This window comes from Heteronotia binoei, chromosome 14 (genome assembly GCF_032191835.1).
Source record: "Heteronotia binoei isolate CCM8104 ecotype False Entrance Well chromosome 14, APGP_CSIRO_Hbin_v1, whole genome shotgun sequence".
NCBI lineage: Eukaryota > Metazoa > Chordata > Lepidosauria > Squamata > Gekkonidae > Heteronotia > Heteronotia binoei.
Window position 1 is genome coordinate 35048126 of NC_083236.1, and position 21997 is coordinate 35070122.

Sequence of the window (21997 nt, forward strand, 5' to 3'; positions counted from 1 at the left end):
GACTCTGGAGTATCAGGTTCTGTAACCAAGTAGCAAAAGAAGAAATACCACCATAGCAGATATTGAAAAAGTCTTCAATGGCCTGCTTCTGAAAAGTTTAGAAAAATAACTTGAAATTTGCAACAGTACTGAATCTTTTACCTGGAATTGAGCAAGAGATGTAGTGTGGTGTGGTGGTTAGAGTGTTGGACTAGGATCTAGAAGACCCAGGTTCAAATTCCTGCTCTTACCTGAGAGCTTGCTGAGTGACTGTGGGCCAGTCACACTCTCAGCTTAACCTACCCCACAGGGTTGTTGAGAGGATAAAATGGAGGAAGGGAGAACATCATAAGCCACATCGTGTTCCCTGTTGGAGTGAAAAACAGCCCATACACAATCTCTAAGCCATAAAACCCTCTTCAGATAACATATCGCTTTGTATCCAGTTGGTTGTGGTGGTTTTTTGTGTACAGTTGATACTTATTTGGAGTCACCCCACCCCCAGTTTCAGCTTTTGTTTCATTTTCTGCTTTGGGGTTGGTTGTGGGCAACTCCTTTTGCTGTGTCTGCCCAGCAGTGGAGTTCACTATCTCTTTCTCTAAGCTGTTGAGCTGCCAGCAAGGCTCAAACTGAGCCAGGTTCCTGTTAAGAACTGATAATGGACTTGAACAAATTCAGCCTGGAGGTGGCGGTATGGCAGCCGAGCTTCAGGAGGGGACGGAGTTCTCTCAGATTTAGCATTGATATCCAGATGACAGAGGCCTAGTTCTCCTAAAAGAAATTACAGTTTCATTAAGTGGACAAGATCTCTGCCCTTCTGAGGCACTATCCCTAAATCTCCTGGAATTTCAAAGCTGGAGGTGGCAATGGGGGGGGGGCAAATGAATGAGTGATCCACTATAGTGTGCAGAAAATTAGCAACTCACAGAGCCTGAATCTAGAATCCTCCTTCTTGAGTAACATTTTTTTAAAAAAACAGCAACTCTTTATGCAACTAAAGGTTCTACTGTTAGCATATTAATTGGCAGCAGTGTTCCCTCTAAGCTGAGTTAGTGTGAGCTAGCTCACAGTTTTTTAGCCTCCGGCTCACACATTTTTGTCTTAGGAAAAACGGCCCCAGAGCAAACTGTAGCTCACAACTTTAACGCCAGTAGCTCACAAAGTAGAATTTTTGCTTACAAGACTCCACAGCTTCAAGGGAGTATTGATTGGCAGTGGCCTCTAGTACAGGGAGAGAGTTCATCCATGCAATTTCCTCCCCTGTTGTTCCCTGCTCTTGGCCTGCAGTAACTGACTCTGTTTTTCATAATAGGCATTATTGTTTACCTGTTTGCAGAAACAGATAATTGGTAGAAGAATCCTTATAGCTTAAATGTTCAAAAAAGTTTAATAATTTTGCTATTGGATGGGATTGTTGTTTTTTTTTAATTTTGTAATCCTCTTTGACTCGGTAAGAAAGGTAGGCCATAGAAGAAGTTAAAGTTTACACCTCTGTTCATCCTGTCTTTTATGTGAAATTGGGTGTGGTGGGGATTTGGAAAGGAGGAGCTTTCAGGTGTGTATCCTCTCCCTCCCCCCACCCCAGTCTGCTCAGTCACTGACTTAACCACCTCTGAATCAGGCCTTCAGTGGGCGTTTTCGCACGGACCACACCGGAGGATCTGCGCGGATTTCGCACAAGAAGCGCCGGCGCACCCAAAAGAGCCGGCGACTTCCGTCGCAAAAGCCGCTCAAACGTTTTCCTGCTTCTTGGCGGTTTCCGTTTGAGCGGGTTTCGCGACGGAAGTCGCCGGCTCTTTTGGGTGCGCCGGCGCTTCTTGTGCGAAATCCGCGCAGATCCTCCGGTGTGAAGAGGGTGGTCGTGCCACTTGAAGGTCAGTGCGAAAACGCCCGGTGATAAATACATGCATTTGGAAGCCAGAGTTCCTCCACGGACAAAGCAGTGAAGGAAAAACATCCCTTTGTTAATCTGTGGAGAAGGAAAGAAGTTTGACAGCTGCTGATTTTAGGCTGCATGTTGGGGGCGGGAGAGAGAATTAAAATGATGAAAATGAAGTAGGTGGTGTCTCACTTTTTTCTCAGAATTATTCTTAGGACAATTTAAAAGTTGCTTTTTCTTTTTTCTCTGCAGGTCATGGCAACCATAAAGAAAGCAGCCCTTTCCTCAACAATTCCGAGGTTGGCAAAGGAGGAGACTATTATGACAGAAACTTGGCCTTGTTTGAGGTAAATAAATGATCGACCGTGGTTTATGTATATGCTGTGTTGTCTTTTTAAAAGAGCAGACTTGCTAGAGTAGACAAAAAGGGCCCAGCATCCTGATCACCACAACAGTATACCAGAAAGTCTTAAGAGTAAAGCATGGAAGCCAAAGCAGTCCTCTGTTGTTGCCCTTGCCAACTGGTATTCAAAGGTTCACTGCCTCTGAATGTGGAGGCTCTGTTGAGCCATCAAGACCAACAACCATCAAATCCCTTTAAATGTTACTTAAGCTAGTAGACATTGCTACAGTCTGTGGCAGTACTTTGCCCACACTCTTGTGGCACTTCTGGATAGCATCTAAGCCATTCTCCTCATTTGACTCTTTTTCCACAAGCCAAAATTGTAAGACAGCAGACAGTGTTTGGCACTTTTTTTCCCTTTCTTTTTTTGAGGAAAACAAAGTAATGGTAGTTACACTCTGCTCAGACCGATGTCAGAGGTAAATTCTGTCTTTGTTCATGTGATCAGGTTCTGACCTCAGGGCAAAGATCTTTTCTGCGGAGGTGTAGTAGCTGTAGAACGTCTGGATCTGTCTTTGCATATTAGGCCACACCCCCTGATGTCAAGCCAACCAGAACTGCATTCCTGTGTGTTCCTGCTCAAGAAAAGCCCAGTTTATACTGAATCAAGTTTAATAGTGGAAATGCCACCAATTCCTGTAAAAAAAAAGTTGGGCTTTTTGCTTGGATTTTCAGGAAAGAATCACCACAAAGAACAATTATCAGCAACCTTGGAATAATATGTTAAAATTTAGTATAGGAGAAATTACTCCCAGCTCTGTGACGTCTTGGTCATCTGCTGGCGTTAGCCTTTTGGACTCAGAACCTTCAGCGTTGCATCACAGACTAGAATCCTCAGGCTGCGTCAGCCCAGAACAAGAGCAAAGGTGGCTGGCCTACCATGGCATGTGCAGCCATGTCTCACAATGAGTCTTGGGAAGACGGATCTTCACTGGTTTGTGCATCTGCTGTTTTCTCTCTCTCCTTGGAACCATGCCTCTTCTGTCAAAAGGGGGAACTATTTAATGCTTTTTAAAGATCGGCATTATTTGAGTTTCTGTCTCTTTACGGTTGTTTGAGTGTCTTGTCTTGTTATGCTGAACACACGTGCATCCTGCCTTGTTCATATGTACATCTGTTTGTAAGAAAGCCAGTGTCTGCTCCCTTTGCCAACTAAACAGACAATCAATAGCTGGGTCAATTGTGGTGTTCATATTCCAGGTTCAGTTGTCCACGACTTGACTGTGACATGAGAATTACTCCACATACATACAAAGGATAATAATCAAGTGTACATGGATTGTACCTGTGGTCAGTATAACTTGGAAACGGGGTTTCTATGATTGGCCTCAGTCTCTGTGGCAGTCACTGTCATGCTGCCCTTTGGCTGTTCTCAAACATTTCTTAGGTGCCTACAGGCTCAACATGGTTGGAGACCCTTCAATATAGATGGAGAAGCAGCATTGACCAACTAAATGACTGTGCACAGGATGTCGGATGGTGGGTCTGAAGGCTATTGCCGAAGTGGATAGTTGGCCATCCCTGATGGGGACAATTCCGCCCCCCCTTTCCTCAGGTTGCATCCAGACACTGGATAGTGCACTATTGTTGCATTGTAGGAATAATGTGCAATTGGATTTTCTTGCATGTACAAGACACTCTAGGAGATGAATGATTGCTGCAGTGCAAGATGAAGAAGAACATGTTGCTGAGTCACAACTGACTTGTGGCTACCCAGCTGCAGGGCTTTCCAGGCAAGAGTTGGCCTTCCTCTGCATAGCAACCCTAGTCTTCCTTGGTGGCCTCCTATCCCAGTACTGACCATGGTCAACCCTGCTTAGCTTCCATGCTCTGATGAAATTGGGCTAAACTGGGTTATTCAGACTGCTGCTATAGTGTGGCGAGACTGTAATCTCCAGTGTTTTGTGGATGTGCCCTGTGAGACTGTTGCAGCAGCTGTTCTGGCTGCAGTGTGACTTGTGGTCCTTGGGTATGCATTTGCATGCAAGTGGTTCCCCTCAGCTGCTCTCCCAGGTGTTAAGACTGCTCAGAGAATTAATGCTGGGTACATAGTACCTTAAGAGCCCCGTGGCGCAGAGTGGTAAAGCTGCAGTACTGCAGTCCTAAGCTCTGCTCATGGCCTGAGTTCGATCCCAGCAGAAGCTGGGTTCAGGTAGCTGGCTCGAGGTTGACTCAGCCTTCCATCCTTTCGAGGTCGGTAAAATGAGTACCCAGGTTACAGGGGGGGAAGTGTAGATGACTGGGGAAGGCAATGGCAAACCATCCCGTAAAAAAGTCTGCTGTAAAAACGTTGTGAAAGCAACGTCACCCCAGAGTCGGAAACGACTAGTGTTTGCACAGGGGACTAGCTTTACCTTTTTTTTTTTTTACATAGTACCTTATTTAAAAATGAGGTGCAGATTTATCTTTGGGGAGGGTATGACTTTGTCTGCCCATGGAAACCATCCCCCTTTGTAAAAAGGGGGATTTTTCAAGGGGAAAGAATTGAAGAGTAGGAACACAGGTAATATACCTACCTGCTGGCTGGCGTGAGCAGGACTCAGGAACTGGCATTCTCTGTCAAAGTTCAGAGCACTTTCTGCCTCATCAGAAGCCACACGGGTCTCCTGCCAGGTCACTTAATATAGATGCCAGCAAGTAGTCACTTCACTGGGTCACAGTGAGGCACTCCATGTTGTGCAAATGGTTTCCATGGAAATGGCCCTTCAGGTCTCCCGTGGCCACCCCCACCCCAGCAGGCCTCTCTTCAGCTTGTGAGCTCCTTCAGAGTTTGCCTGGTTTTGCCTGAAGAATGTTCTGCCACTCAGCCTTTGCTTCTTTTCTTTTCATTTTAAAGACCATCTTGTGGCAGTGGTTTGGGAACGCTGAGCCCTTTTCTCAGTTTTCTGTCCTGCTCTCTTTCTTGTCTCTTGCAAGTCTTGTTTGTGGCTTCAAATGTCAGACAGCAGCTGTGGAGTGGAGTCATCAGTCTGAATGGGCAGTGATTCTTAGCAAGAGGATTTTAATCTTGTAACTCATTCTCTTGATTTTTTTTTAAATCTTATCAGACCACTCCCTCCATATTTATCCGGGTTTTAAAAACTTAAATAACATTTTATAAAGGGAATAAGGCTTGTAATATAATGGCATGGTCCAGCAGGCAATTTTAGGAAGGGACTAGGATTACAGTCTATTCCACAGTGTTATTTTACTGCATTGTCTTCTACTGTTTTAAATTTGTTTTCTGCATACTTTATGTCATGCCGTAGATTGTTTTTCTCTTCTGTAATTCTAGTCCCGTGGCATTGCTTATTGGGTATTTTATGCAACTGGGTTTGCAGTGTTTTATATTTTGTAATCCACTCTAAGTCTTAGTCAGAGAGGTGGGCCATTAAATAAATAAAAATGTATCATCTACAGTTCTCTGCTGATAATGGCACTTAAAGCAATACGGCAAATAAATTGCTAAAATAATGAAATGAAGGCAGGGTGGTAGAAGGAACCCAACAAGGGCAGGACCAAGCAGCTTCCCGTAAAACTGTATAAGCAGTTTAGAACTTTGATTGCCATACAAACTGGAGAGCCAGTTTGGTGTAGTGGCAAAGGGTATGGGCTCTTATCTGGGAGAACCGGGTTTGATTCCCCACTCTTCCACTTGCAGCTGCTGAAATGGCCTTGGGTCAGCCATAGCTCTGGCAAGAGTTGTCCTTGAAAGGGCAGCTTCTGGGAGAACTCTCTCAGCCCCACCTACCTCACAGGGTGTCTGTCGTGGGGAAGAAGATAAAGCAGATTGTAAGACGCTCTGAGACTCTTGATTCAGAGAGAAGTGTGGGATATAAATCTATGGTCTTATTCTAAAAATAGAGACAAAGATGCAGCTGTTCCAGAGGGGGTGGCTGCATTGGTCTGCTGCAGCAAAAACAGCACCTTTAAAAAGTAATTGGTTACCAGCAATAGATCTGATGAAGTTGACTTCCGACCACTTTTTGTAATATCCCACCTCCTTCAGCTGTTCGTAGCTTTGGGTACAAATATATCTGCAGACTGAATGCAACACTTCAGGTATCTGAACTAGAGCGTGGCTCATGAGAACTTAATGCCATAATAAATCTGTTCATCTTTGAAGGTGTCCCAAGAGTCTTTGTGGTTTAAGGTACCACAGAGAGACCCTTATATTGGGGGCTAGTTTCTTTTTAAGTGCAACGTATATGAGTCCTGGTTTTTTGAAACCAAGATCTTCACCTGGCAATGAAATGTGTGCCATCATGGAGGAAGGCTGATTAACACATAGAATTCACTGCCACAGGAGATGGTGGTGGCTATAAGCATAGACAGCTTCAAGAGGGGATTGGATAAGCATATGGAGCAGAGGTCTATCAGTGGCTATTAGCCACAGTGTATTGTTGGAGCTCTCTGTCTGGGGTAGTGATGCTCTGGGGGGAGCACAGTGGGAGGGCTTCTAGTGTCCTGGCCCCACTGGTGGACCTCCTGATGGCACTTCGGCTTTTTGGCCACTGTGTGACACAGAGTGTTGGACTGGATGGGCCATTGGCCTAATCCAACATGGCTTCTCTTATGTTCATATGAGCAGGAGCCTGCTGAGTCCATGTCCTTCTTCCCTAAAGGGATGAGACAATCACTGTTTGGGAACTATAATAATGGCCTATTTTGCAGCTGTAAACTTCACTGCTGTAGTAACAGTGTGCTGAGATGATGTGCAGCAAAGCACTTCGAGCTTTCAGAAGTTGCGTATGGAGTGTTGTCCTCACCACCTCCATCATCATTATCTTCGCTTTCTTTCCTTTGGCAGGAGGAACTGGATATTCGCCCAAAGGTCTCTTCCTTGCTTGGAAAACTGGTCAGCTACACAAACCTCACTCAAGGAGCCAAAGAGCATGAAGAGGCAGAAAGCGCCGAAGGCTCGAGGAGGAAAGTATCAAAAGTGTGTTGCTTCTTTCAACATCTAGTTTTTCATTTCTTTTTAGAGCGGCCAACCTCCAGGTGGGGCCTGGGGATCTGTTAGAGTGACAGCTGATCTCCAGACAACAGAGGTCAGGTCTTTTGAACAACATGGCTGTGTTGAAGGGGGGGGGCTGTAAGGCCCTGCTGAGGTCCCTCCCCTCTCCAAACCCCTGCGCCCCCCCCCCAAAAAAAAATCTCCAGGAATTTCCCAACCTGGAGTCGGCAACCCTATTTTCAGTGCAGTTCTGGAGCTGTGGGAATATTTCCTGTTGCGCAAGGCTCAAAATAGGTTTTCAGGAGAAAATAATAAAAAAGTTCATAATTCATCACCATTGTCTATTGCTTAGATTTTAAAGGTAGAAAATAAGGTAGCTGCTGGGAATTGAATGCTTTCAGGCATTTATGATACTTACTGCTAGAAATAAAACCGTGGTGGTTTCAGTTTAAAATATTGATTGGTAAGGAAAAAGTGTCTTTGAATCTTCTCTCCCCTCGCCCATCATATTTGGCATGGAGACGAAGGAGGTGGCACTTGCCCTGCAAACCAGATTGGAGGGATGTTTCCTGTTTGTCCGTTGTAGCTTTCATGGCTTGTGCAGACCATGGGCTGGATCCGAAGCAGGGCCCCCCGTCAAAATTGTCAGAAGGCAGTGAGTCAGATATGGATGGTGCTGTGTAGGTAATCAAAAGCCACGTGGGAGGGAGGCTGTAGTGACGAAGGGAGGAATTGAGTGAGACTGCATGAAAAAAGCTGGCTGGACCCAGCTGCACAGATGGCTCATTTATTAAGGGGTTTTTGCTGCAAATTGGGAGTTAACAAATGAGCTACAAAGGGTCATGCAAATCCTGGTCTCCTTCCAGCATCATTCTCCATAGTGCGAAATGCAGGTTTTGGTGTCTATGCTTTTGCAGTACAAGCTCCTGCAGAGCTGCAGGATTACCATGGTTCGCATTGCATGAGATGTGCATGTAACCATCTGAAAAGGGCAGGTCTTGCTGTTTGGGTGGTGCCTCTTTCTGGATTCTTTTCAGGACATCTCTGGAAAGGGTGTAGTCAGGCCACAGGGAAGAGATTTGATGTGGGAGGCCAGGAATTCATGCCCAAGTTTAAACTCTGTACCCAATGGAATAAAGATCTCTTTCGATGTTACCCGTGCCAAGAAAAATCAGTATATTTGAATTTCAAAGCTCTCTCTCTCTCTGTGTGCATGCGCATTGATCCTTTCTGAGGCTGAGTAGGGCTTGAGCCATTTCTGTTAAGCCAAAAAATCATCAGAGGTTTTAGTCAATTTAGGCCCGGGGGTTTCATTTGAGTGGTGACTAATTATGGATAATTCTTTGTTGGTGAAAAAGAGGCTTCCCTGACTGGGAAGGGGCAATTGGAGGCTTCTGGGCCAAGCTCACACCCTCCATAAAAGCCTTCAGTTCTGAGTGGATGCTGTTGAGTTGCCAACATAGAGGCAAAAGAAATGTGTGGAAAGAGGCATTTGTGGAAACAGAACTTGCTGGGGGATCAACTGCTCCTGAGCTGAGCAGCCTTCTAGGAATGTGTACATTTTGAGTAGGGCTGCCAGCTTCCAGGTGGTGGCTGGAGATCTCTTGGGATTACTGCTCCTCTCCAGATGAGAGAGAGGAGAAAAATGGCCACTTTGGAAGGTGGAATCTACGACATTATACCCAGCTGGGGTCCCCCCCACAAATCCCACCTTCATCAGACCTTGCTCCCCAAACCCTGTCCCACCCTGCCCTCCCCAAACCGCACCCCAAAATTTCCAGGTATTTCCCAACCCAGAACTAGCAGTTCTAATTTTCAGGAAAAGGGAGAGATGCAGGAAAGAAAGAGTTTGTGGATAAAGAAGGCAGTGGACAATATGAAATTGTAACACTACAGCAGCCATATAATAAAATAGCAGAGCTGTTTATCAGCAGCAGAGTTGAATCCTGTAAAAGAAAAAAGAAAAAAAGCCTCCCTCCCCAAACCTTGACCAGGTAAAATTTGTTTTTAACTTGCTGCCAAGGACGACAGAAGAGTAGGTTGTCAGGAAAATCTGTAGGGAGAGAGTTCCAAAGCGGTGGTGCCATCACTGAATAGCCAGGAGCATCTGGACCAAGGTCTCCAGTGAAAGTCTCTGCAAGCAGGCAGGATGATATTAGGGAAATGGGAACCATCTTGAATATAGCAGCAGCTAAGTTGGGGATTTGACCTACATGATGCATTGTAGAATCTGTCCCTTGTGGGCTGCTCTAACTGATGGACAAACCAATGTACTTTAGCACAGCAATTCAAGCAGGGTGTGCTGATGTGTCAAGATGGCCTAATGTTTGTCTGACTAGGACTTGGGGAGGCCTGGGTTCCAATTTCCACCATTTCATTGCTTTAATGCACACAGAGTCTTCTGGACCAATGTTTTCTGTCCTTTGACCTTGGTGGCAAACCAGATATGATGCATGATCATCTTTTCTCTCAAACACAAACATACAAAAAACTTCTACAGAGTCACAGAGGACTGAGAAACTACAATTAGCTTTGTGAACAAAAGCATCCAGGTACCAGAAGGCTAATTGTTTGTGGAGCGTGTAGATTTTGATCAGAGGAATTGTGAGTGAATTACCCATTTTGGCAGCTCAGTTCAGATTCCCTTGGAGCTGCTTTGAAATTGTTGCATATATGTGCATTTGGAATGCAATGCTCCCTCTAAGCTGTGGAGTCTTGTGAGCAAAAATCTACTTTGTGAGCTACTGGCATTAAAGCTGTGAGTGAGCGATTTGGGCTGCTGCATAAATTAGTGTGCTCTGGGGTCATCCTTCCTGAGCTAAGACAAAAATGTGTGAGCCAGAGGCTAAAAAACTGTGAGCTAGCTCACACCAACTCAGCTTAGAGGGAACACTGGTGGGATGTCCTGTTCAGGCATCTCCCATATTGCATTTTTGGTAATTTGGAGTTTCTAAAGATTTTTCATTTTCAGTAGGACTTAATGGCAGCACATCTGCTTTGCATGAAGAAGGTCTCAGGGTCAATCCCCAGCATCTCCAGTTGAAAGGATCAGGTAGCAGGTGATAGGAAAGACCTCTCCTTGAGACTCTGGAGAGCTGCTGCCACTTTGACTAGATAATCCTGACCCTGCTAGACCAATGAAATGTCCCAGCATAAGGTAGCTCCATGAGAACACCTACCATGCCTTGCAGATCTTTTCTGATTGTGTATGTGTGTAACATTGAGGAATACTGATTTTTTTTCCCCCCCAGTCACCCAGCATGGGCACCTTGATGGGAGTCTACTTGCCCTGTATGCAGAATATCTTTGGGGTCATTCTCTTCCTTCGGTTGACATGGATGGTGGGAACTGCAGGTGTTCTGCAGTCCTTCCTCATCGTCTTAATCTGCTGCTGTTGTGTGAGTACATGACTATGCTGCAAAACCCCTCCCTGTGGTCCATTGCTTTGATTCGTGCAGAGTTCTACTGGACCAATGTTTTTAGTTCTTCAGACCTCAGTGGCAAGCTTCGGTAGTGTTAGTCGCCCATGATGCATTGCAACAGAGATCCATCAGTGGCTATTAGCCATGGTGTATATATATACGTGTGTGTGTGTGTGTGTGTGTGTGTGTATACACACACACACACATTGGCCACTGTGTGACACAGAGTGTTGGACTGGATGGGCCATTGGCCTGATCCAACATGGCTTCTCTTATGTTCTTACAAAAGGTCTGAATTGGTTGGACCATTATCTGTTTCTGTATCTGTTTGGGTGCCCTATTGCCCTGGCCTACATGGTTTTTTTCTCTTCCAATTAGTTTTTTCCCCCATCTAAGCTCCTTAGAGGAAATGTGAAATGGTATGGTGTAGCCGCATCTTGTCAGATCTCTGGAGTTGAGCAGGGTTGGTGTTTGGATGGGGGACCATCAAGGAAGACTCTGCAGAGGCAGGCAATGGCAAACCACCTCTGCCTCTCACTTGCCTTGAAAGCTCCTTGCTGGGTTCATTGTAAGTCAGCTGTGACTTGGTGGTCACATATGTATATAAGCTCCTTAGGAGCAGAGACTTGACATCTTTGCCTTTAAAATTATTTGCCTTCTAAGCAGGGGTCATTTTGTAGAAAAAGAGGTGCCGGAGCATTAGTACAACTCATTTGCATATGCCACACACCCCTGACATCACCAGAAGGTGTACTAAATTATATCAGCTCAGCATCTACCTTAAAATGCTTCATGAATTATAATTGTCATAATAAAACCTTACTGCCATCAGACTTTTAAAATTACTTTCTCCTATGTGGCCACAGTGGCATGATGAAGATTTCCATCTGACTGCTTTATACGTTTTGGTTATTTTTCCATTTTTTGTGGGGGGAAATATTAGAAAGTTTGTCAAATCATAGAGTTCAGCAGAATTCTCGCAGGAGGTTTGAACAATGGGGCCCAGAAGCAAGTATTTTGGGGGGAAGGGGTAAGAAAGAAAGAGCACAATAAAATTTAGAGGTTCCAGAGCTCCACTCCTGTGAGCTCCTGCCCAGAATGAGGCCTGTTTCTAATAACGTAAGAACATAAGAGAAGCCATGTTGGATCAGGCCAATGGCGCATCCAGTCCAACACTCTGTGTCCCACAGAGGCCAAAAAAACAAGTTTGACTCCCTGCTGTGCCATAGGGAACACCCTAACCTGCCTCTCAGGATTGTTATGAGGATAAATTGGAGGTGAAGGAAAACCATTTAAGCCGCTTTGGGTCCCCAAGGGGGAAAACGGCAGTTTATAAATGAAGTGAGTAAGCACAAAAAGCTAATGTACAAAGATAATTATTTATAGGGCATATGGCTAAGGAGGGTGAAGAAGAGGGAATAACACACCCTGTTCTCTAGAAGATTCTGATGTTGGGACATTTCTCCTTCCCCACTATATGACCTCTGTTTTATAGTCGTGGCCGGTCCTCCAACACAGAGTGTGATGTAGATGGGACAGAATGGAGGATGGCAGGAATACCCCATTTATATATGTGAAGCTGTTTGAATAGGAGAAGAGTGGGACAGGCAGGGGCAACCAGAAATGAAGTTTGCAGACTGTAAGCTGAAGTTACTAATAACATAGGACTGCTTTGGCGGTTGAAGACACATCTCTCCCTTTAAATGCTTAAAAGGTTTCCAGCAGGCAGTTTCTCCGTGAATTTCCTTTCCTATTCATAACGGAACCTGAACCGCATTCCACATTCTAAATACAATGAGCACATTCATTGCTCTTTTTAGTTTACAAAATAGTTTTCAAGATACCTGGGAAGTCCAATTGTACCTTCAGGTGGGCCCTTTTTTTACTGTGTGTGAAGGAGGTCTTTGAGTATTACAGGAGATGTTGATGAATTTTATATGTACCTCTCATACAAAGGCACTTAATGTGTCCATGCCTTATTCCAGTTGCACTGTTTGGGTTTCAGTATAGAAATTGCAGTCTTCAGATGTAGATTCAAAGAATTTTCCCACTAGGGTGAATGTTAAATAGATGCTATGGACTTTCATCAAAAACAGCACTGCACATTCCAGCTTAGCAACTGATGTTCACAATAGAAAATTGTCCTGTGGTCTTTCCCTCCCTCCAAGTTTGCTCACAAAATCCACTCTTTTGTCATTTGCAGACCATGCTGACAGCCATATCAATGAGCGCTATTGCTACAAACGGGGTTGTGCCAGGTAATGTCCCAATTGACTTGGAGAAAAATGTAGCTTTGAGCAGGTTGGGATCTACATTGAGGGCTCCAGGGAATGGGAAATCTGCATCCTTTCTGGATCAAATGCTGCTTGGCCTCTCATCACTGCCCTTTGGATACAGTCCATGGGGAACAGCTGCTGGGCTCCCTCCATTCATTGTGCCAGAGTCTGAATGAAGTTTTCGCACAAGGCCAATCAATGGGCGCTTTGCTGCCCTCTTTGTCAGAAAATCCATCATGCTGGGAAACAGCTGCGCTGGCGTCTTTCCCTTGATCAGTTGTGGGTGAAAAGAGGATGCACGCTTTTTAAATTGGGTACAGTTTAAAGGCGTTTACCAACTTGGGTTGGTGTGACGAAATGTATTTTGTGTGTCGTAAATGCATAACACAGTGGAGTAATGACGTTTAATATGGAAATAATCTTCAGTTATGTAATGGGTTGCAACACCCAAGGCAGCTGCATTCAACTTCTCCCGTAAAAAAATCCAGATAACTAGTTTTCATTTTTTTTTAAATAGAAAAGTTTCTAGTCTTCATGACTGTGAAAGGAACTTCATCATGAGAAACACAGAAGCTACTGGTTTAGGTGAATTGTGAGAAAGACAGGCTACTGGTTTAGGGAGGCAGGGATTCAGCATGTGCTCCGTTAAATAAAAATTCTAGCTCTCCCTTCTCCTGAGCTTGAAAAAAGTGCATTGGAATTCAGGACACCTTGGGTTGGCTCTTTTGACTTCCTTCAAGGGACAAAGACTTTATCCAATGGAGAATGACTTCCTCTGCTGGAGACAAGTGTCTGTTTTTGTTGAAGTAAGCCTGTCTCTGTTGGTGAAAGAATCAGTGGAAAGGAGTCATAGAATCTGGACCCTTGTGTTTTGAAATTGGTGTGAGGTCTAGAAACTCCCACCTCTGCCAAGAGGAGGTGGGGGATCTCAGCAGCCAATCCTTGCCTTCCTGGCTCAGAGTTAGAGAGGAGGATAGTGGCACTGGGCCTTCAAGAGTGTTTGGCGCACCTCTGAAGTTCACTATGGCATCACAGTCAAGACTGCTCCCCTGGGAAGAGGAAAGGTTCAGTTCAGTGGCAGAACATGATTTTTGGTGGGTTCCTGAGGCTAGCCAAAACTGGAAGACTCCTGTATTTTGAGCTTCATATACCATATATTTGCAATGACTTTGCCAGACCTCTTCCATTCCACTCCTAGCCATCATTCTGTTGAAAGTCAGCTTCATTGAAATTTATGTAGACTGTACTTATGGATAAGTAAGTATGTTGCTTATAAGTAAGAGCTTGCTTACAGATAAGCAGCAGCTGGATGATTAACATGTGGAATTCACTGCCACAGGAGGTGGTGGCGGCCACAAGCATGGCCACCTTCAAGAGGGGTTTAGATAAAAATATGGAGCAGAGGTCCATCAGTGGCTATTAGCCACAGTGTGTGTGTGCGTGTGTGTGTATATGTGTGTATGTATATATGTGTGTGTATATATGTGTGTGTGTGTGTGTGTATATATATATATATATATATATATATATATATATATATATATATATATATATAAATAAATTTTTTGGCCACTGTGTGACACAGAGTGTTGGACTAGATGGGCCATTGGCCTGATCCAACATGGCTTCTCTTATGTTCTTATGAACACTTGTTGGGAATGCCATAGGCTGATCCTGCGCTAGATAGCCTGTATGGCCCCTTCCAACTCTATGATTATATGATTCTATTTAGTTTCTGGATGACTTGGTGCTAAATAATCTGACGTGTGTTGATAGACAAGAGTAGAATATTCAGTGTTGGTAGTTAATAGCAACAGGCAGCTAAAAAGAGCACAGGTGAGCAAAGATAGCACACTAAGAACATGGCATGTTTACCTGAATTTCCTTGATGGGCGAACTGCTATCGTGGCTAGTAACAGAACTGTTGTTGTTTTCAGACATTCCCAGAAAAACAAGCTATTGCATGTGAAATGTAAAACCATTACTGCCTTGCAGTCATTTTGTTCTTTTTGAAGTTACCTGGCTTATAATGAGTATTGTGCCGAGAATAATTCTGTCCTCTTCCATGCTGTAGCTGGCGGCTCATACTTCATGATCTCAAGATCGTTGGGTCCAGAGTTCGGTGGAGCAGTGGGCTTGTGTTTTTACCTGGGGACAACGTTCGCAGGTGCTATGTACATCCTTGGTGCCATTGAAATCCTGCTCGTAAGTAGACCTAAATATCAGGTAGCAAAGTTTGGTCCAAGAGATGTATCAAACTACGACAACCTGGTAATACTTTCTTCTTGGGACCAGCCTGTAAGTCACAAAGTAGTGTTGGTCACGCATTTGAGTTGGTCACAACTTCTCAATAACCAGATGTTCAGTACAAAAGAGGGGGAGGTCAGAGCAGAGATGTAAAATTTCCATGCATTTTGCAGGCATGGGGGGTGGGGGAAGCTGTATTTTTTTTCAGAAAAGAACCCAGAAATATTGGGGGAAGTTTTATCTAACTTATTTTACTGCTTAAGTACCCTTAAATTAGTCATTTATAATATAACCATATGCCATGACCTGGATAGCTCAGGCTAGCCTGATCTCGTCAGATCTGAGAAGCTAAGCAGAGTCAGCTAAGCAGAGCAGCTACCTCACAGGGTGTCTGTTGTAGAGAGAGGAAGGGAAAGGAGATTTAAGCCACTGAGACTTTGAGTGAAGGGCAGGGTATAAATCCAGTCTCCTCTTCTCTTCTGTCTCTTGTGGGGGCCATTTTGTGGTTGCACCCAGCACCCTGTCTAAGAATTGCAAAGGTGCCCAAGGGCTCAAAAAAATTGGGGACCCCTGGTTAAATGTGTGTGTGGTTTGGTGTATTTTGTTGTCCTACACGTTCTGAATTTTAAATAAATTTGGAATGTGTCATTATCTTTTGATAAACCTGAAGAGACCTCCCTCCCTCTGAATAAATAGAAGTCTTGATCTTACCTCTGTGTGTGTGTGTGTGTGTCGGTGTGCAGCTTTCATCATGCATACTGGGTCCAACCAGTTTACTCTGCAGGTAGTGATGAATTAGGTGGTGCTGGAGTGAAACAGACAAAGTTACACTAAAAGCCACTGCAACAAAGATCCCTTCCCCCCCAAATAGCTGCTTCTCTTTGAAAAATATAAAAGCCCACAATATTCAGACCTTCCGAGAGTAGAAGGAAAGAAAAATGTGGTCATCTTCATATTAGCAAAGCTGTTGATTAAAATGTGTTGAAAGGGAAGAAACTGCATGTTAGAATTACCGATAAATGCTTGTGGATATTACTGTAAATTACTCCAGCTTTCCCTGCATTTATGATAGCTGAGAAGGAACATCATCATTTGCTTGCTTTTGTACGTGTGTGGGAGATGTTAAGGTTGCATCCTGACTCTTTCAGACCTACATCGCTCCCCAGGCAGCCATTTTCCACCCCACCGGAGCCCACGACACTTCCAGCGCCACCCTCAACAACATGCGAGTCTATGGGACTTTGTTCCTCACATTCATGGCTGTGGTGGTTTTCGTAGGCGTGAAATATGTCAACAAATTTGCTTCTCTCTTCCTGGCATGTGTCATAATATCTATCTTGTCCATCTATGCTGGGGCCATCAAATCCATCTTTGATCCGCCTGCTTTTCCGTAAGTAAATCCCATTCAGTAAGGCTGACGTTTGGGTCAGCGGAAACTGTGAGAAATACAAACAAAGGGTCTCAAGAAATACATATGCTCCCCCTTTTTTCTTTTGATAATAAAAAAATGTTAAAACAAAGAAGTGCATACGCTCTTTAATCTTTCCTGGGCTCTCAAACTACAACATCGGACCCATTTTTAATTTTTTAAATCCTATGTCTGGTTCTTTATTTGGTATTTCTCTTATCTCCTTCCTGCTCCCCATCTTATTTATTTATAATTTAGATTTGTGAATCACTCAGTCCCCGAGTTCTCAGGACCCTGAGCAATGAACAATGCAACCCCTCTCCACTCTTTCTGTTGAACTATATCACATCGTAATAAAACAACTTCCAACAATTTAAAATTAATTAAAACTTTATAGATCACATTATTAATTCAAATTTCAGACTGTGTCATCACCTCCTAAATGGAAAAGAAAAAAAGAAGGAAAGTGGGGGGGGGGAGGACCAGACAAGATTGCTTCGTCTTTAAAAAGAAAACCTTTTAAAGGGAGGTGGAGTGCAATTATAGACAATAATTTGGCCCAGTATAGACATAACAGCAGCCTGAATAGCACAGACCAGCCCACACTTGTCAAAACTTGGAAGCTAAGCAGGGTCAGCCCTGGTTAAGCCTTGGATGGGAGACCAAGGAAGTCCAGGGTTGTGACACAGAAGGAAGGCAATGGCAAACCATCTCTGAACAGCGTCTTCCTGCCTCGAAAACCCCATGAGGCACCTTATTGTATATAACACTCCGGATTACTATCTGGAATAATTCTGGCTGCAGTTAAAGAAAAGAAAAAAAATCTAGAATGTAAAAAAGAATAAGAATGAAAATATTGGGTTGGATCCACAGAGGTGCTTATCCCGTTATGGAAGGCACTCGCCTCTTCAGCTTATGAAAGATTATCTTTTTTGTTGGGTGTGTTAAGAAATTTGCAAAACGTAAAACCAATGTAAACAAAATACAAAACTGTATTCTTCTAATTTCTCCTCAGGGTCTGCATGCTGGGCAACAGGACTCTTTCAAGGGACCAGTTTGACATCTGTGCTAAAACTACAGTGGTTGACAATGTCACCGTGGCCACCAAATTGACAGAGCTCTTCTGCCCACATTACAATGTCACCTCCGAGCACTGCGATGAGTACTTCCGCTTCAACAACGTTACAGAGATTGCAGGGATTCCTGGTGCTGCGAGTGGCATTTTGAAAGGTACAGTAGTGAATGTTTTAAATTAGCGCCTATATGTGAAGACCATGCTTTAAAATAGCATGTGCGATGTCATACGCTATGTGATTCTGCACAGAACCCAAGACACTGCAGAATGTGCTGCTAGGGTACAGAATTCAGAAAAACTTGGCTTTGGGGAATGTGTGAAATCTCAAAATAAAACTGGGCTACCTTAAATAGAACCAGTGCCACCTTAATTTATTCCAGCATGATTGGCCTTTCAGATTTAATTGAATTTCCACTCTAGTTTGCCTCAATGAGAGCCAGTTTGGTGTAGTGGTTAAGTGTGCGGACTCTTATCTGGGAGAACCAGGTTTGATTCCCCACTCCTCCACTTGCACCTGCTGGAATGGCCTTGGGTCAGCCATAGCTCTGGCAGAGTTTGTCCTTGAAAGGGCAGCTGCTGTGAGAGTCCTCTCAGCCCCACCCACCTCACAGGGTGTCTGTTGTGGGGGAGAGAGATAAAGGAGATTGTGAGCCGCTCTGAGACTCTTGAGTGGAGGGCGAAATATAAATCCAATGTCTTCTTGTCTTCTTCAATGGAGTAATACTCCTCAGGAATTATTTTAGATCACATGTTTCTAGACCTTTATGATTATGAAAATTTTCTTAAAAGTGCCTTGGTGATGGCTAAGTAAATTCCAGAAGCCAGAGGAAATTTTCAATCCTAATTCTATGGGCAGGCTCCTTTCCCCTTCCACGTGGCAAATTCAAGGCAGAAAGTGTGCTGTGGAAAATAGCAATTTATGCAGAGTTGTAGGAAGATGGAATGGGACATGGTTCATTTGTGTAACTGACTGGTGCAGATTTTAGAGTACGATCTATTCCATTTTAAGCTATATACAGACACGCATTAAGAAAATACTCAGTGTTTTCTTATTAGGATATGTGTGACTGTAGCACCTGAGCGAATCCAATACTGCAATATGCTGCAGCCGCCAACTGGCTTATCACCCACTTCCTGTCACTCCTGTGGGGAAAGAGGTGCCCCATGGTTGGATGAAGGATGGCTTCCACCTTCAGCTCACTTGTGAACATTGTGTTGAACATCACTGTTGAACATCACTATGAACATTGTGTGTTCATAGCTGCATGAAGAAGGTGGCAGAAGGTCTCTCTAGCATAGTTAAATGCTACAGTTCCAGTGCTCCTAACCCCTGTTTGTCCCTCTTTCAATCTGGAAATGAGAGCATCCAGCAGCCCAGTGCCTGGGACAAAAAGTGACTGATTTTGGACAGCCTGCTATAAGGTACCTCATTTCCCCAAAATGGAAGAGGCAGTGGTGGCAGCAGCTGTCCCTTTGGCTGTAGTACATACCAGTGTTTGATTTGTTAATACTCTGCAGTTGCAAGAACCCAGAGAAGGAGTCATCTTCCAGCCAGCAGTAAATCTAATGCAACCAACTTAGACTTCCTAAATTGTTTGTATGAAGCATTTTCCTGTACTGAGTAAATAGATGTTCCATTTGCTTAGCCATCCGTTCACTCTTTACCTCCCATGTCTATAATTTCTCTCCCCCTTCCCAAGATAACATCTGGAGTAATTATTTGGAGAAAGGAGAGATCTTGGAGAAAGCCGACCACCCATCTGTGGATGTCTCTGGGCACAAGGGCAACCTCCACTTGTATGTTTATGCAGACATCGCAACATCCTTCACGGTGCTTGTGGGCATCTTCTTCCCTTCTGTAACAGGTACAGATATCAAATGTTCCCTGGGTACTTTCTCTGTGTGTGCATGCATCCATGTGCATTTTCAAGAATGGTCTTCATACATTAAAATTTTATTTTGAGCCAGTTTGGTGTAGTGGTTAAGTGTGCAGACTCTTATCTGGAAGAACCAGGTTTGATTCCCCACTCCACATGCAGCTGCTGGTGTGACCATGGGCCTGTCATAACTCTGTCACAGCTGTTCTTTCATGAATAGTTTCTGTCAGAGCTCTCTCAGCCACACCTACCTCACAGGATGCCTGTTGCGGAGAGGGGAAAGGAAAGGAGATTGTAAACCGCTCTGAGACTCTGAGTGGGTTATAAATCCAATCTCTTATTATTTTTCTTTTTAAGGGATCATGGCTGGCTCAAACCGATCCGGAGACCTAAAGGACGCCCAGAAATCTATTCCTATTGGAACAATCATGGCCATTGCCACCACATCTCTAGTCTGTATCTTTTTAAATATATAAAAATAGATATATGGTTCCTGTACAAGGTTTGCAATTTGGACACCTGCCGTCTGTTGCCTTGCATGGTCCAACTTGCATTTTTAAATTTGTCTTAACTTCTCTACATTGTTAGTACTTTTCAAATGTTATTTCATAGCTTCAGCAAGAGGGTTGCATCCCACTGCCCTCCAGGCTTATATTGGGCATTTCCTCTGTATTTTTATAATCGTACCATAATAAATGAAGGGGGTGGGTGAGTTTTTTTTGTAAATGTGACGTTCTGCTGTTGCATGGATTTGCTGTGTCACTGCGAACATTCTCAGATGCCCAACTGGATTCCTTAGCAAAATGTGTTGCATTCAGATTTCAGCTGTGTAGTGCTGTTTGGAGCTTGTATTGAAGGTGTTGTTCTTAGAGACAAGTAAGTAGCTCTCAAGCTTCCAATCCTGTCAGTTGTGTCTGCACCTGTGCACGAAAGCTAGTTTTTGTCCCTTGCTTCTGCTCTTTGCAAAATTGCCATTTATTTTATGATTTATTTTTACCAACTGCTTAAATGCTGGACTGTATCATCTTAAGACTTTAACTCAGCATATCTAGCCAAAGAAAGAGCCGTATGCAACACTTCTGACGCCTTTTGTTTACCAAGTGGCTTGAATCCAAAGTGGAGGAAGCACATTTGCTTTTATACATCGGATAGGGTCACCAATTCTCCCCTCCCCCTGGCGTCCCATTGCACATCTTTTCCAGAGGGTCTTCTGACCCTCTGAGACAGCTGTCCAGTTTTGTGTGTGTGGATGCACACGTGCATATATAGGAAAAGCCTTGTCATGCCAGTGTTTGTAATCAGTTTTGTAAATGTATTTTGATTCAGACACCTTTCCAGTATCAGAATAGATGCTTTCTCTGTGTGTGTTTTTTGAACCTTATGTGTGAATAACGACTTGTTTTAGGAAAAATATGTTGCGGGTGCTTTTGTTAATTGGGGAGAGGGAGGCCTTAAGTAACTTCAGAAAATACCATCCAAGTCTCTCTTAAAGAATTAACCCCATCCTTTGTACAGATATGGTGATGCTGTGAACAAGAATTTGGTCGTGGGCACGCTTTCGTGGCCCTCACCGTGGGTCATTGTGATCGGCTCATTTTTCTCCACTTGCGGGGCTGGCTTGCAGAGCCTCACCGGGGCCCCCCGGCTACTTCAAGCGATTGCCAAGGACAACATAATTCCTTTCTTATGGGTTTGTACAAGTTTAAAGCCGTTTTCCTCTTGCAAGGATTGAATCAGGTGAATGCGGGGTTCTTTTCCTTTTCCTTTTGAAGTTTCCAAGTGGCTGTCTTGACAAACAGATCTCTCAGCCTGGAAACTTTAGTGTGTTCTCCCATGGGAAGAAGCAGAGTCCTAAGAGGGTACTGAATATTGAGAATTCTCATCCCCTTTCTTTAAAAAATGAATTAAAAGAGAACAAGTTTTGGTAATCTTGAAAATGGGACTGCCAAAAGCGCTAAGCAGTAGAATAACCAAGAAACAAGTAAAAATGAGCCTTGAATAATTCTATGAATTCTAAGCCCATATATTAAGATCTTAAATATTTGACAGTAGCTATAGCAGGCCCAGCATAACATATCTTCCAGCTGAATTCTGGCCCCTCCAGTAGCCTTATAAATAACCATGGAGCATTTCACCCTGGAAGAGATTTTAAAAATGGCAGCCTCAATGATTAAAAAGGTTGAGGCACCTTCCCTCTGAAGAAAGGCTAGCATTTTGGAGATCTTCCATCAGGAAGGAGATGTCAATGGAAAGGCAGAAGGAGACAGGTTAATTAAACTATATATGGGTTGAAGAATGTGGATAGAGATAACTTGTGGCCAGCCCATTCAGTGAAGCCACAATGGGTAGATGCAGGATGGGAAAAAAGGAAGTACTGGTTTACTCCAAAGAATAATTTAATTTGTGGAATTCATTGCCATGAGGGTTACTGATAGATGCTGACTGATAGAGTAGACAAATTCTTGGGAGTTATGTCCATCTATTAGGTCACTGTC

General features: G+C 43.9%; 1 protein-coding gene across 2 annotated transcripts in view; it reads left to right on the forward strand.

The window, feature by feature from the left end:
* Positions 1–21997, forward strand: part of SLC12A4 (solute carrier family 12 member 4) — a 67797-nt gene that overhangs the window by 28405 nt on the left and 17395 nt on the right. For both annotated transcript variants that reach the window (XM_060254525.1, XM_060254526.1), the window contains exons 2-12: positions 2111–2205; positions 7051–7182; positions 10449–10595; positions 12823–12877; positions 14970–15100; positions 16291–16532; positions 17566–17780; positions 19326–19490; positions 19860–19958; positions 20321–20378; positions 21018–21192. In XM_060254525.1, the coding sequence (XP_060110508.1) occupies positions 2111–2205; positions 7051–7182; positions 10449–10595; positions 12823–12877; positions 14970–15100; positions 16291–16532; positions 17566–17780; positions 19326–19490; positions 19860–19958; positions 20321–20378; positions 21018–21192 (1514 nt within the window). The remainder of the gene's footprint in view (positions 1–2110; positions 2206–7050; positions 7183–10448; positions 10596–12822; positions 12878–14969; positions 15101–16290; positions 16533–17565; positions 17781–19325; positions 19491–19859; positions 19959–20320; positions 20379–21017; positions 21193–21997) is intronic.